This window comes from Thermobia domestica, chromosome 1 (assembly GCF_964235325.1).
Source record: "Thermobia domestica chromosome 1, izTheDome1.hap1.1, whole genome shotgun sequence".
NCBI classification, from domain to species: domain Eukaryota; kingdom Metazoa; phylum Arthropoda; class Insecta; order Zygentoma; family Lepismatidae; genus Thermobia; species Thermobia domestica.
The window spans coordinates 103,283,807-103,298,155 of NC_137454.1; the positions used below are offsets into that span (position 1 = coordinate 103,283,807).

Here is a 14,349-nt window from a genome sequence, read left to right on the forward strand (position 1 = left end):
TTTATGGTGCTACCGCAGGAACAGCGATCAACCAAGTTTATCACCATGTTAGATTGAAAATTATTTGTAACGTACAAGAACGAGGACATTTAGAATAGAGAATAGAAAATGTTAACTTCCTTTCTTTAAGACCAGTCAGATATACAGAATTTGAAATGTAGGTAATACAATAATAATCATATATATATATACTGTCCTATTGGTGTGGGATTGCCGATATGCCCGTATCAATGCGGCATATAATACTTTGGGACGATCTTTCAGCCATTTCAGCACACACGTTTTGACTTTGTCGTCGGTGTGGAACTTTTGTCCTCACAAGTGCTCCTTGAGTGGACCCAAAATTGGAAATCGTAAGACGACAGATCGGGGTCTAGAATCTACCTACCAAGTTTGCTGATAGCTGTGACCATTGTCCTGTCCTTATGAGGACGCGCGTTGTCACGCAGGATGATGACCTATCCTTCACCGTCTGTGACTATTTTCTTCTCAAAGCCTCTTTGACTTTAGTCCGGAGTAGATTGCTGTAGTACGCATCATTGATTGTGGCCGTGTTTGCCAGGAAACCAGCGCATTTCACCCTTTCTTTGTCCCAGAATACCGTGAACATCACTTTGGTAGCGCGCGCTTGTTTCTTTAATTTTTTTTTTTTTTTTCACCGGCAACGAGTCTGGATGCCTAACTCAATACTGGAACGCTTTTACTCCGGAGTGTAATGATACATTCAGCTCTCAAATAATCTTTGCGCGGAAACTCTCGCCTTCTCTCTGAAATCGCTTCAGATGCTGAGACAAGACATTTTCCCTACATTCTTCTGTCCGAATGTTAGCATTTCTGGACCCATCTGCCTGTGATTTTCCGGAAGTGCAGGTGTTCGTAGATTATCGTGTCTACAATTCTCACGCTGATGTTTGTTTTCACACTCAAGTGTCCCACACTGATGCGTTGAATACTTAGAATGTGCTGCTCCACCCGACGAATGTTGATTTCATTGACTGCCTAGCTCGGCGTGGAGTACGGACCACGTTGAGAACGGATTCTCTTCTCTTCTTGCCTTGAATTTTGAACACCACTCGTGCACTAGCGGCTGAAAGAGAGTTTCTTCGCCATATTTCGCACTTAATCTTCTGAAGATTTCAGCAGGTTTCACACCGTCCTTCAGGAGGAACTTGATGATGCAGCGCTGCACCACTGGGATCTCCAGCTTCACACTGCCAGGGTTGTTGCTATCGTCCAACGCCACTCTTTGAAACTCCTCAACTGCCTGTTGTCGCAGAAACGTACCAGGACTACTCTGTCACAGGACGGGACATGGACGCCAAATACACCTATTATAATTGTTAACATACATTATTTTTGTCGTGTTCTAAATTTTGGAACTTTCAGTAAATATAAGCAGCAGTGCAACATGTACACTACGTGAAGGAGTTTGGTTTGATTGGCGTAATATTTTCTCAATTGATATTGAAACTGGCATTGGCATCACGGCGGATTTCGAACACTTCCGGTTTTAGTAAAGAGATTAGAATGGAGAAAGCATATACCTTCTCGCTATCTATTATTGTTTTTGCTCTACAGTGATCAACGTTAAAACTGGAAATGGTTGATTTCTACTACTTTCGTAGCATGAATCACCCCGCCAACGAACTCGATTCCTAAGTTTTGACTTTCTACTTCCTAGCCAAAATTAATGGTAATCATTGAAGTAGCTCTTGAGATTTCTTTTATCCCTCGAACAGACAGACGCTCACACTGACAAACAAGATAGAAAAAGAGTTTGAGTAAGCCAAAATTATTTAAAAATAGAACTAGACAATAATAATAAAACTGTACATTTCTCAAAATTTAATGGCTTAAGTTCATTTTGTATTGTCTGTGGTTAAATTAACCTATAAGTCCATTACAATTTAGGGTAATTTCCCTTACATTTTCCGCTTTTGCACTTGAATTTCCTAGCACAATAGGGATAAATTTTCTTTATGTCTACGTGCTGACTTGGAGCTTATATAGAAATGGCAAGATGAAACAGTAAAGAAAAATAAAAAATAATGATAAGAAAAAGATAGCAAAAGATGTTTGCCAGAAGACATAACAAAAAGGACGAAATGAGAGGACTAAAAAGTAATTAAGCTTAGAGCTTCGAAATATCCGGGATTTCATTAGCTTATGCGGAGACAGAGGGAAGCAGACACAATACAAGGTGATGGAATAAAAGACAGCTGCGTACTGAAATAGGCTAACCTTTATACTAAGATAAAAGAGCTACAAGATGAGAAGCTAAAAAGGGGCAAATAAATATTATTAAGAAAAGGGAAGTAGTGGGTTTAATTTAACAGAGTTTTCCTATCTAAAATTACATTTATGGACAGGAGAGTTTTGCTGTCAAAATGTAGGCGGATATTAAGAAAGGGCCCAATTTCTTTCTTTCTTTTTCTTCTTCTTCTTCTTCTTCTTCTTCTTCTTCATCATCATCATCATCATCATCAGTATCATATTATATTCATTATTATTCAAAAATTACACTGGGTTGGTTAGAATCTTCAGAAGTTTGTATGTTAGATTTGTGTAAATTGATTATAAATATTTGCCAACAGAATTGCTTGGGCTTTTAATTGTTTTTTTATGCTATCACATAATTCTTACACTATATCATTATGTGCATAGTTCGTTCAAAGTACGCAGACTTATGCGGTATATCAAAACTTAATACTAGTTGTAAAGTTGTGGTATTCTTCTAACTACAATTAAGCTATTCAGTTGATGCGCATCTTAACCCTAGGAAAATAGAAATACCACAACAGGGTCCATTTTGCTTCTTAAAGCTCTGGATTTTTATTTTTTTTCTTTTCAATGTAATGTTAACTTTTGTTACTTTTTTATCTAAAAATATTTTTTATTTTTAGATAAAAACACGTTTGTGTATAGCTTAGCTCACGAATCTCTGCCGCGATTCACGGCAACGAAGAATTAGAATCGCGGCAGAGATTCGTGACCTAAGCTTTATTCTTTCTTTTCTTCCATCTGGTTAGGGATCATAAAATACATCGATCTAGTTGCTACTAAATTATTGTCACATTTCGTCCCTACATAAATTTTCGCGTCTACACTTAACAAAACCATTCACGTAAAGGCAACACTACAATTTTACCATAAATGTAATAATACTGTAATTTGTTTCTTGATAACTGTAACGGTTCATGTTACTCACGTTTATGGGTTACTTGTATATACATATATTTAGTTCCAGGACACTTTCCGGCTTTCTTTGAATAATTTCTTCGTTAAGGAACCCCGATAAGAAGATAACAAGGGGAAATGTGAGGAGAACTCTGCAGTATTCGATGTATTAAGATAGATGAACTTTCCTAGAATCATTGCTTTAACCATCATGGAAACTGTGAAGACAGTGGTCCTGTTTTTGAGAATCCAGGCCGTGCTTATATCCGTGTTTTGCTGTGTTATTAGGATAACTAAATCTTACAGTATGGCCCGCTGTATTTGATAGTGACAGTTTCCATCTTCACTCCAAAGGAAGTAAGGACTAATTAGAATCCACGCGCAAAATTTACATCACAAAGTAATCTTTAGTCATTGAAAAGTAATCTGAAAATGATCTTTCGCTCCCCCCAAATCTAAATTCGCAATTTCTGGTTTTACTCCATTAGCAATCTCTGCTACATTTTGAAAATAGTGAGTGTGACTTAGTTTATCTGTATTAGATAAGTAGTAAAGAAACAGTTTTTTTCGGGAACAGATGTAGTTTCTGTCCCGATTTCTGGAATGTCTGGAATTTTTACCGTCATCAAATAGATTTTTATAGCTCTGTACCACACTCTGTCTTATTCGCTTCAAACCCTATCCGTCATCGCAGTTCTCGGTGGACTCTTCTTCCCTTCCGCTGATCAGTCACACTTTCTGTTTCACAGAACTTTTTCAAATTGCTTTTCTAGAGTTTTTTTTTAATGTAATCATTTTCAGGATTCAGTTTGCGCGAATAGTGGTGAATGACATCCCAAATACTTGCCCACAATGAGTAGATGATGCTTCCTTCCGTACGTTGTCACTATTTTACCATCGCAGTGATAAAGTATATTCAGCAGAGATGGACCACATTTTTCTTCCTCCAATAACTCGAATAATTGTGCATGTAGAGCACGTTTCTCTGCAGAAAATGCAAGAAAGAACTTTCTGTAACCATAACTAAAGGTTTTTTAGAATCAAAAAAAATATTTATTTCTACCCAAAATTTAAGCTTGAAATAATGGTTGACTGGTCCATCTATCCCACAGTACTATAGATTAGATGGACTATTCACTGTGGGAGTGATAGACCATATGCCGAACCTAAAAAATAAAGAAATAAAGAAATAATTTGGAACAGTTTTGTCTTTAAACTTTATATTAATAAAGTAAGTTTTCTACAATTATCAATTTTTTACTGAAATCTGATATTCATTTCATATGGTGTAATATTGATTAAACTAAGATAGAAAGATAGAAAATCTAAAAATGAACTTTCTTTTTAACATGGAATCTAAAAAAGAAACATTTGTAAGTAGCAAAAATACATGAAACTTATGCATTGTATTTCATGTTTTAAGAAGAAAAATGAGTGCCAGTAAATACATTGTACCGTATATTGCATCTTGTTTTGTGTATTTGAAAACTTTGCTACACAAATCACAAACATTATGACACTTCCTGTGTGGTCCATCTCTCCCACAATTGCAGTGGTCCATCTATCTCAAGAAGGAAAAGTAAGAAGGATAGTTTACTTGTAGTTTTTGAATGCGGGAAACTTCAGTATTTTCATTAACACATTCTTTTAAGATGAAATATGATAGCAAAACACAAAATCGAAGAAACCTACCTCAAGAATGTTGAAGATTACTTTCAATGAAATGTCGTAAAGAAAAGTTTTGACCTACCTGAAACCAAAAATCTCGTCTACTGAAGAAACGTGTAGACTTCTGCTTCAGGAAAACACACACCGCCTTATGCAGATTCGTTTTGACGTGTGATTAGCGTCATTTTAAAGGCTTGACTACTGCAGGAAACGTAATGCTAGTCAAACTCTTTAGTATGGCACTAATCACTAGTCAGAACGACTCTGCATAAGGCCCACAGTGTCTAGCACACATCCGCCATACTACTACACCAATATTCATGCTGCACTCTGGTGGATAGTTTACGAATTATGGCTCTGGTTTGTCTCACCCAGGGGGTCCATCTCTACCTGTCTTTCCCTAATTTTTCGGGATTACCTGTGAACATTTTTTAAAGTTAATCTTCATTATCGACAAATGCTCATTTGTGTTTATTTTTTAAAATCTTATAGCACCCCAAATGTATTTCTCTAATTCTATCCCACTCTACAGAACCCACTGGCGAGCATTCATTTCTACAATGATGAAACTTCAGGAACACTTAATTTCATAAAGAAATCGCTAGATTCTTTTGAAATGTCTATAGTTCATGCTATAATTGCCACAGTGATACGGTTTATATTTCGTTCGATTTACAGTATTCTAGCCTACAAATGATGTAATAGATATGTGAGTTAAATAAAAGATGATTTTTAAGAACCTATAAATTTCCCTTTTTCCTGAATATTTTGGTTATTACATGAAACACTGGTTTATAAGAGCAAATAGATACGACATAGATAGGCATTGAAATATCAACGAATTGCTGAAAGTTTTGTCTTCATCCATGCAACAGAACTGGAGTAGAAAATATTTTTTACTTATTACACTAATCGTGAATTTGCCATGAATAACCCATTTCAGCTTGTTAATAGAGCTAATAGGAACACAGTTTGGGTACATGGTGTTGTGATTTAGGAAACTTTCTATAGATTGAAATTTCATCTTCTGGATTGGTTTCCACGACCATCCTGACTGTAAGCCTTTTTAAACCTATACAAGGTTATTTACCAAAATAATTCTGAAATATCTGTGCTCTCCGGGTATTGAGCAAGCTAATAACTAAAACAATCAGTTTCTCAGTTTCTCGATGAGGTGGAAGAAGATTTGGTCATTCATTTGAATGTCTTCTACCTTGCCCAAGAGGAAACATTAATAAGTCACGCCAGTCCGTATTTTTCATATCTCTTTTGTTGTCAGCGTCTACTTGAAGCTTGGAGCAATTTCGAGAAGCTTATCAAAAGTTTCTATGCTGGAACATGAATATAGAGTAACCACTTACACCTCTATATTGTCCTTTGAAGCAAATACTGTACTCTGTGATAGTTCCAGCAGGAAGACAGAGTATTCTTTTTCATTCAGACATGTTTCACCCAGACGAGAGTGACATGAAGAAGCCAATTGCTCGGACAGTCAAACACTCGGATAATGTGGAAACTCTATAACCTACATTGCCTTTATACTATCGTTTGAAGTATCGAGCTGATGTCTGATTAAGTGCAATTTATGCTTTAGTTTTCTTGAAAAACTTATGAATACTTAAGAAATCTCCCTGGCAACAGTGGTACCTGTCTCTATTTCGAGCATATAGCTGATGCTTTGTCATCAAGGAAGTAACTTTGCAACCTTGTCAACTGCTTAAATATTTCAGACGTACCCTGTATATACGACCTATTGGCAAGACTGAATTGCACCTGTAACTTTATTTTGGTTAAGCGAGAGACATTTAATTATACTTGAGGGAGTCTGTGAAATCATGTAACTAAAACTCTAGTTCATTTAAAAGATAACAGAAAGACAATTCTTCATACAAACCAGTAGGTTAAAGATCAAAGATAGCGTAATATTCAACAGCATTGAATGTTACTCTTAGTTGAGACTGTGAAATTTTCCTATTGCTAATACTGAGAGAATTCTGGTTGTTCATAACTCTACATTTTTACAAAGTGCTCATGTCTTTTCTTTCTGTATATACTATATTGTAAACTATTGTATACTTTTGTAAACTAACTTACACATTTCTATTTCATTGCAGGTTGCGATGCCTACTTAGGCAGTTACAACGTGGCGAGATATCCGCGGAACTTTTACAGAAAAATTTATTATACGCGGCGCGCGTTTTGGAAGCTGTGTTCATAGATGAGACTAAGTAAGTATAGTTTCGTATTCTAATTACATAAATATAAATTTTTTAGCTCACAACAAGAAAAAAGCATTTATTTAGAATCTTAAATTAAAATCATATAATAACAATGTATTTTATGTTAGAAAAAATATTTTCTTCTACTCCGACTTATACGACATAACGACATTCTTGTCTCCCTATATTTTGGTTAATGGAAACTTGAAACTATATCTGGTCTGTAAACTCTTCACGAGGTCAGTATACTAGAGAAAGTACAGTCATGATGTATAAAAGGACATTCCTTACTCAATTGTATAACCTTGTACTAGCAACAATAAGTTTTTTTTTATGTTTATCTTTGGAAAAAAGGTCTGAAAAAGGCAAAGAGAAAAATAATCACCGAATTGTCGGGGAATTTAAGCCCGCTCTCCAGTATGATAGACAGAAGCTTTCTGTACCACTCAGTCATAAGAGGCCTTATTAATTATCTGCGGTAGTTAGCAGTATGTATATGTGTGGTTATTATTTGTTCGTTAAGCCTCAAGTAACCATGCAGATCTTGGCAATTAGGTTGGAGAACTAATCGGATACTCTGGAATTATTTTGAGTGAGATTTATTTTTAAATTTAATGCGGGAGATGGGTATTGTATTCCCTGCCAATGCATCTATACGCAAATTAGCAATGTTCGAAAGCAAAATAATTTATGGGAGATACTCTGAAATACTTGCAATATATAGAATAAAGCGGATTGAAGTCAAAAAGTGGAAGTATGTTGCAAAAGAAAGAAACCACACTTGGAACAACAACGCAAGTGAGTAGACAATGTTTCATAAGCTTTCAATTACTTGTTTTTTAATAGTTGTTCGCCTATGATTTACCATATTTAACATGCTAGTGAAAGTAATTGAACAATATTATAATTTAAGATAGTTTTGAATTATTAATAGTATTGAAGTAAACTTCCATTGCATTTCTCTGTATCTTTCAATTGAAATATTTTATGATGATTTATCAATGTTTTATTTTTATTTTAAATTAATTTTCTGCTCACGTTTCGAAATATTATAACTGTTTTTAAGTTTTTAATGATGAAAACAAATATAGTTTTTAAAACAGAAACTGCAACAAAATATATTTAAAATCAATTATATCACACCAACAAAACACCAGAAATCATTTCAATTTTATTACATGAACTTCCAGTGTATAGTTTACAATATAGATACCTTTTTCCACCTATAAATACCAATATAAGGTCTTATTTGAAGAGATATGTAAATCGTTACCTAATAGATAAGAATACACCAAGTTATATAATATGTTAAGAATTTAGAATACTATTTAGGCTAGTATAATTATTTTGAATAGAAATAATATAATCCATTGCTATTTTAATTTGATTCTGATTACTTTATTTACTACATGTCTCTGAATATTATTATATCACAAAGATAATCACTAATTACCTTGTGCTACTTTCAGTGTTATGATTAGTCGAAATTTCAACAAACTCACGACTAAGAAGGTTTCCAATAGTCTGAATTTACCAAATCCAAGAATTTAGTTAGTGTTACTAAACTATGTGTGTGTTTACAAAGGCAATGAATGATCATATTAAGGATCTTCGCTGCGCCCTCATTACTTTTTCGTAATTTTTGAAATTAACTCAATGAATACTACAATCAATAAAATAATTTTGGAAAGTTAGTCATTTGATAGAGACAACTTACAGAAAACTATTTCAAAAGGTGAATCCCGTTTAAAAATAGATAACATCCATGCTCTTGAAACATGCAATGGAAAATAGTTTTTGTCATATCAAGAAAATTGAACTCTAATTATACTAAAATTTTAAAATATTTGGATATTTATAGAAGAGAAATAAGTTAATAGATAGAATATATGAACGACTCAAGGAAAGGCAATAACAAGCACCATGTCTGATGAAATTGAGTTATTAGGTGGAATGGGTTGGTATCGAACCACAGAACAGTATGTAAGTAATTTAATTTCGCAAAAGTACCTTTCTCAGTTCACTCGAAGTTATAAAATGCGACATACCATTGTCTTTCCCAAGGTGCTCATATATGCAGACTATACGAATTTAAATACCTGTTATTGCAATCTCTTTTTGTCATGAAAGACATTTTATTACTCAAACAAATAGCGTTAGAAAGAATTGTCATATAAAGAAAAATAACGTAGTATAGTGGATCATTTTCAAATGCCAAACTTAACATTAAACAAAGTTAACTTTAAAAAATCAATAGTGTTGAGTTTGACACCAGATACAGTATTAAACCTAACTGCATAGCAGGCAATTATTTTACTTACCTAACACCAAAGGAATTATTATTGAGTTGAAGAACAGAACTTAGTCAAATATTAAATAAAGAAATTCGTTTGTCATTTTCAGAGACTTCCCTCAGTCTTGTGGTGTGTAAATAATATTTTTATAGTGTTATATTTCACCTACTGCAGATGTTATTGAGAAAACAAATCATTTATTTTTCTTTCGATATTTATGGTTAGTATTCTAGTGGCTATTTTTCAGAGACTTCTCCATGCGTGATTTTGAAGCTCTGATGTGAGACTAACTTTATCTTTGAGACCCTCCAGTTGGCTTGTTGCTTAGAGATTGAGTGAAAAATGGTCTTTGGTTGGAAACCTGATCTTTATATATATTATTGGCCTTGTGCATCGTTTTTTAAAATTATCTTTTTAATTTTTTGAAGGACCATTATACTTTATTTTTTATGTTTACCAAATCCTAAAAAAAAAAAAGTTCGATGACATTTCAAGGAAGGTATCATCATTATCCTAATGACTTACGAAATCAAAAGTGTCTGAGAACCTAATTACCTGTTATCAATTCATCATAATTTTATCTTATATGTTAATTTGCTTTTACCTAATGAGAAACACATTGTTTTATTACTTTATGTGATGTTTGGACTTTTAAATAAGTGCTTTTTTACGCCATTGTAAACATTGGCAGTATGTCTTCTTGCATATTGTCTTGCTAAATAACAATTTAAGAAAATTATTATTTAAAAAAAAAGAATAAGTCAGAAGTTCTGTCCTTTAGATTATAACAATAATGTTATTTTTTCTCTTATACAAAGTCTATTATGATAGCTTGCTCTGCTTCTAAATTTTAGTTTAATTTCATCAACACAATTATCAATACATTAATTTTTTATGAATAAAAATTAAGTCTGAATGCTTTACTTCATTTATGGCCCATGTTTGTATTACATTATCTAACATCTAATGGTCGATCATAATAGATGGCTGAAAATGATTGCCTTGACAGTCTGCTCACCTTTCAAAATATTCCGGTACACTGTCTGTAATTGGGATACAATCAGTGGTAGTAACGGCATTACGTGTTTTTTTTAGTTCATTCCACGTATGTGAATTGTTGTCATATATATTCCCCTACATAGTGCTGAGATTTTAAAAAAATCACAAGTTGATAAGTCCGGAGATCGCGGAGGCCACAAAGCCTTGGTTACTGTTCTTTCAGTAGTAAATTTGTCATAAATTCTCGCGACAGACACTCATGATGTGTGGCAAGTTGCCCCATTCTATTGGAAAAGTGCTTAAATCAACTCCCTAGAATTAATTTCCGCACGAAATTGTTCATATATATCAAGATAGACATCAGAATGGATGGCTGTATTTTTTTTTAAAATGTTGGGTCTAGGATATGTGAATCTAAAACAGCAAAAAAAGTACCAACTTGAAGAGTATGGAGTGTTCTTCATGAATAACATAAGGATTCTCTGTACACCAATACCTCGCGTTCTGTGACTCCACGACATCGACAAGTTGGAACCAAGCCTCGTTTATCATGAACTAATTCAATAGGATCAATAAGACTGCTATCCCTTTTCAGTATTTGTGCTGACTGTCACATGACTGCTTCGCTATGCCATTGTAACATACACCAATCGTAACACTCACTTCGACAGAAGATCGGAACCAGGTAAAGTTGGATCTCCTGTTGTTTCCTTTTATCTCCCAAATAGATGCATATTACACTGGCCAACATGCTTCGAAGATAAAAGTAACAAATTCTTACTAATTTTAGGGTGCTGATAATGAATATGAAATTAGAAAAATTTGAAGATTGATTCAGGTTTCAAAGAAATACATTATCACCAGATGTGTTCCGGCGCGAAAATTAAGGATTCGTGGCAACATGACCTGTTTGTTTATTTCAATAAACTTCCATTATTAGATGGTTAGCTTTATTGCTATTCTTATCGCTGAGCCCGATGAGAGGGTGGGGGAGCCGGGGCTTTTCTCCCGGGGCCCGGCGAGTACGGAAAGTGTTATACCCTTGTGCTAAAGAGAAAATTGCTACAAATATTTTCCGTATTTTTAAAGATTGCTACAAGAACATTTGGTGAATGTAAAAGCCTCACAGATGGACCCTTTGTCGACTACAAGTACATTATTTGTCGCCAGTGATACAGAATGATGTGCAAATCATGTACTTCATGCTATTATGAAAGAGAGACAATCTGCCAAATATTACTCTTTAATTTTTAATGCAATGATTCCGCATATGTTGAACAGAGTTTTCATTTTACGGTTTATGAGTTTGGTGATTGACGAAGAACAGAAACAGAAATATACAATCCAAGAACGTTTCCTAGCCTTTGTGAATTGTCACCAGAAAACTGGAGATGCAATAGCAGATCTCATTTGCGTTACCCTAGAATAGAATAACATTCCACTTAGTGACTCCAGAGGTCAAGGCTATAACAATGCAAGTAATATGAGTGGACAGTACAAGGGTATGCAAAATCGAATATTCAAGAAAAATCCTCTAACCTTATTCCCTCCTTGTGCGTGCCATACCTTAAGTCTTTGTGGTGTTGAGGTAGCTGAAAGTTGTCCCGAAGCTATTAAATTTGTTGGTGTACTTCAAAGGTTGTATAATATATTCAGTTCTAATTCTCATAGATGGGATTAAACTAAGAAAACTAAGATGCTCTCTTCAAAGCATGTCAGATATACACGTTGGTCTGCAAGCGTGGCATGCGTGAAGCCATTTGCGACTAATCTTCCGGGAATAAAAGAAGTATGACATAAGCTGGATTGAAAGTTATCTAAACACGTTTGAGTCTATACTTAATGTCATCAATATGGTTTAAAATACTGACAGCGATAAACTATATGCATGTTGTCTTGCAATCACGAGAAATTACTTTGGGTGTCGAAGTTGAGAATATCACAAGTTTGATAGATGATCTAATACTACTACGCAATAAATGGGAAAACATTTTCCAAGAATGTAAACTTGTGAGCAGAAATCTAGGAACGACTTCAGATTTTTCAGGAAAGCGCATGATCAAGGAACGTTTAGCAGACAGAAATGTTGAAGAACAAGAAAGAAAAAAACCCTAAGAAATTTTCAAACAATTAGTTTTGTTATTCTGTATTGTGTTACAGTCAACCTTAAATGCCGCTACAAGGCAATATATGTTCTAAACAGGAAATTCGATTTCTTGTGGAAGTATCCAACGTTGAGCAATGATGACATTCAGGGAAAAGAATGTTGTTAGAACTATGCAGCGATGATGTATCAGATGATATCATTAATTAAATGGTTCATCTACAAGCGATTCAATCTGCCAACTTCAGTGCTGCTCTGACATCGTTTCAATTGTTCAACACAATTCTTGACCAAAAACTAGTTAACAATTTTCCGAATTACTACTGCTCTTCGTATTTCTTGTACTCTGTCAGTGTCCTTGGAGGAGGCTAAAAGTTCGTTTAGTGCACTTGCAAGAGTAAAGAATGTTCTTCGGTCATCGATGACTCAACAAAGATTATCCGACTTTTGAACTCTTATAATGGAGTCTATTTTAGCCCATCACCTAAACTTTAGTGATATCATAGATATACAATTGCTAGCAGGAAAACAAGAAAAGTTGTTTTGAAAATCATAAAGTGTAACTCTAGTAATGTAATTAGATTAAATGGTGGAATGAAGAAAGTGATAGGAAACAGGAGACCTCGGGAAAACCCACGCACACGGTGTTTGTCCACCACAAAGTCTACTGGGATTGAACGGGGATCGAACCAGGGACCCTACGCACCAGAGGTAAGTGGTTAGTATAATGTAACTAGTAAATATATGATATGGTTTGCCAGTATTTATACCAGGCCCGATGATAACTCGACCGGGTCCCGAGTTGGCTCTTGACAAGCCTGCTTATCGCTTGCATTTCATCGCTGACAAAGAAACATCAACCACATCACGGTTCAGTTTGTATTGAAGAGTTTGACAGAGAAAACGTGTTGTGTAAGGTTGTTTTGTAGTTATAATTTGCCATCCCGCTCGGACGTGGCCGTGATGAGATATTGGGTGAGTGTGTGATGTTATTATATTTTTATCGTTCCATGACTGTACTGAGCAGAAACATGTCGCGTAAATGTGTTAACAGTGCAGAGCAAATTGTTATGTTTTTAACGAAGTGACACTTACCAATCAAAAAAAGAAATTTCACGCCAACTGTAAAGAACGTCTACCACAAATCGTATCTTCGTAGTAGAATTCCTGAACCTGGTCGTGATGAGATAATGGGTTAAATTGTGGTATTATTTTTTCAATGTTATATAACCGTATTGACAAAGAAAACATATCACGTAGAATGTGTTAACAATGCGGTCAACTTTGTTACGTTTGTGGCGAAATAACATTTGCCAATCAAAAACGAAATTTCACTTCTATCATTAAAAAAAAAGCCTATCACTTGTACTTTGGCTGTAAAGTGGAAGATATGGACAAGGAGTGGGCACCAGATATGTGTTGTAATACTTGTTCTACAAACTTGCGGGACTGGCTACATGGAAAAAGGCCATGTATGCCCTTTGCACTTGCAATGATATGGAGAGAGCCGAGAAATCATACTTCAAACTGTTATTTTTCCATGGTTCTTCCAATTAAAGTTCTGTCCAGAAAAAAAAATAGAGGACCATTACTTATCCCAATATCCCTTCAGCTATTCGTCCTGTGCCACATTCTGAAGAACTAAATGTTCCAAACCTCTCGTATCTTATTCCAGTATTTCATCCGATGAAGAGCAAGAGGCGGACCAAGTCGACCCTGATATGTCAAATTCTGTTGCAGACTCCTCCTCATCCACCGATCCTGACTTCACAACCAACATATCATCATCTATTCGCCATATGATCACTCAACAGGAATTAAATCACCTTGTAAGGGACCTGGAGTTGTCAAAAAAAATTGTGTAGAACTATTGGCATCCAGACACAAG

The 14,349-nt window shown here is 34.9% G+C and overlaps 1 protein-coding gene across 2 annotated transcripts in view; it reads left to right on the forward strand.

Annotated features, from left to right (window-relative positions):
* LOC145687808 (dual specificity calcium/calmodulin-dependent 3',5'-cyclic nucleotide phosphodiesterase 1-like) overlaps nucleotides 1-14,349 on the forward strand; it is a 714,058-nt gene that overhangs the window by 520,034 nt on the left and 179,675 nt on the right. For both annotated transcript variants that reach the window (XM_081761233.1, XM_081761240.1), the window contains exon 4: nucleotides 6,960-7,073. In XM_081761233.1, the coding sequence (XP_081617359.1) occupies nucleotides 6,960-7,073 (114 nt within the window). The remainder of the gene's footprint in view (nucleotides 1-6,959; nucleotides 7,074-14,349) is intronic.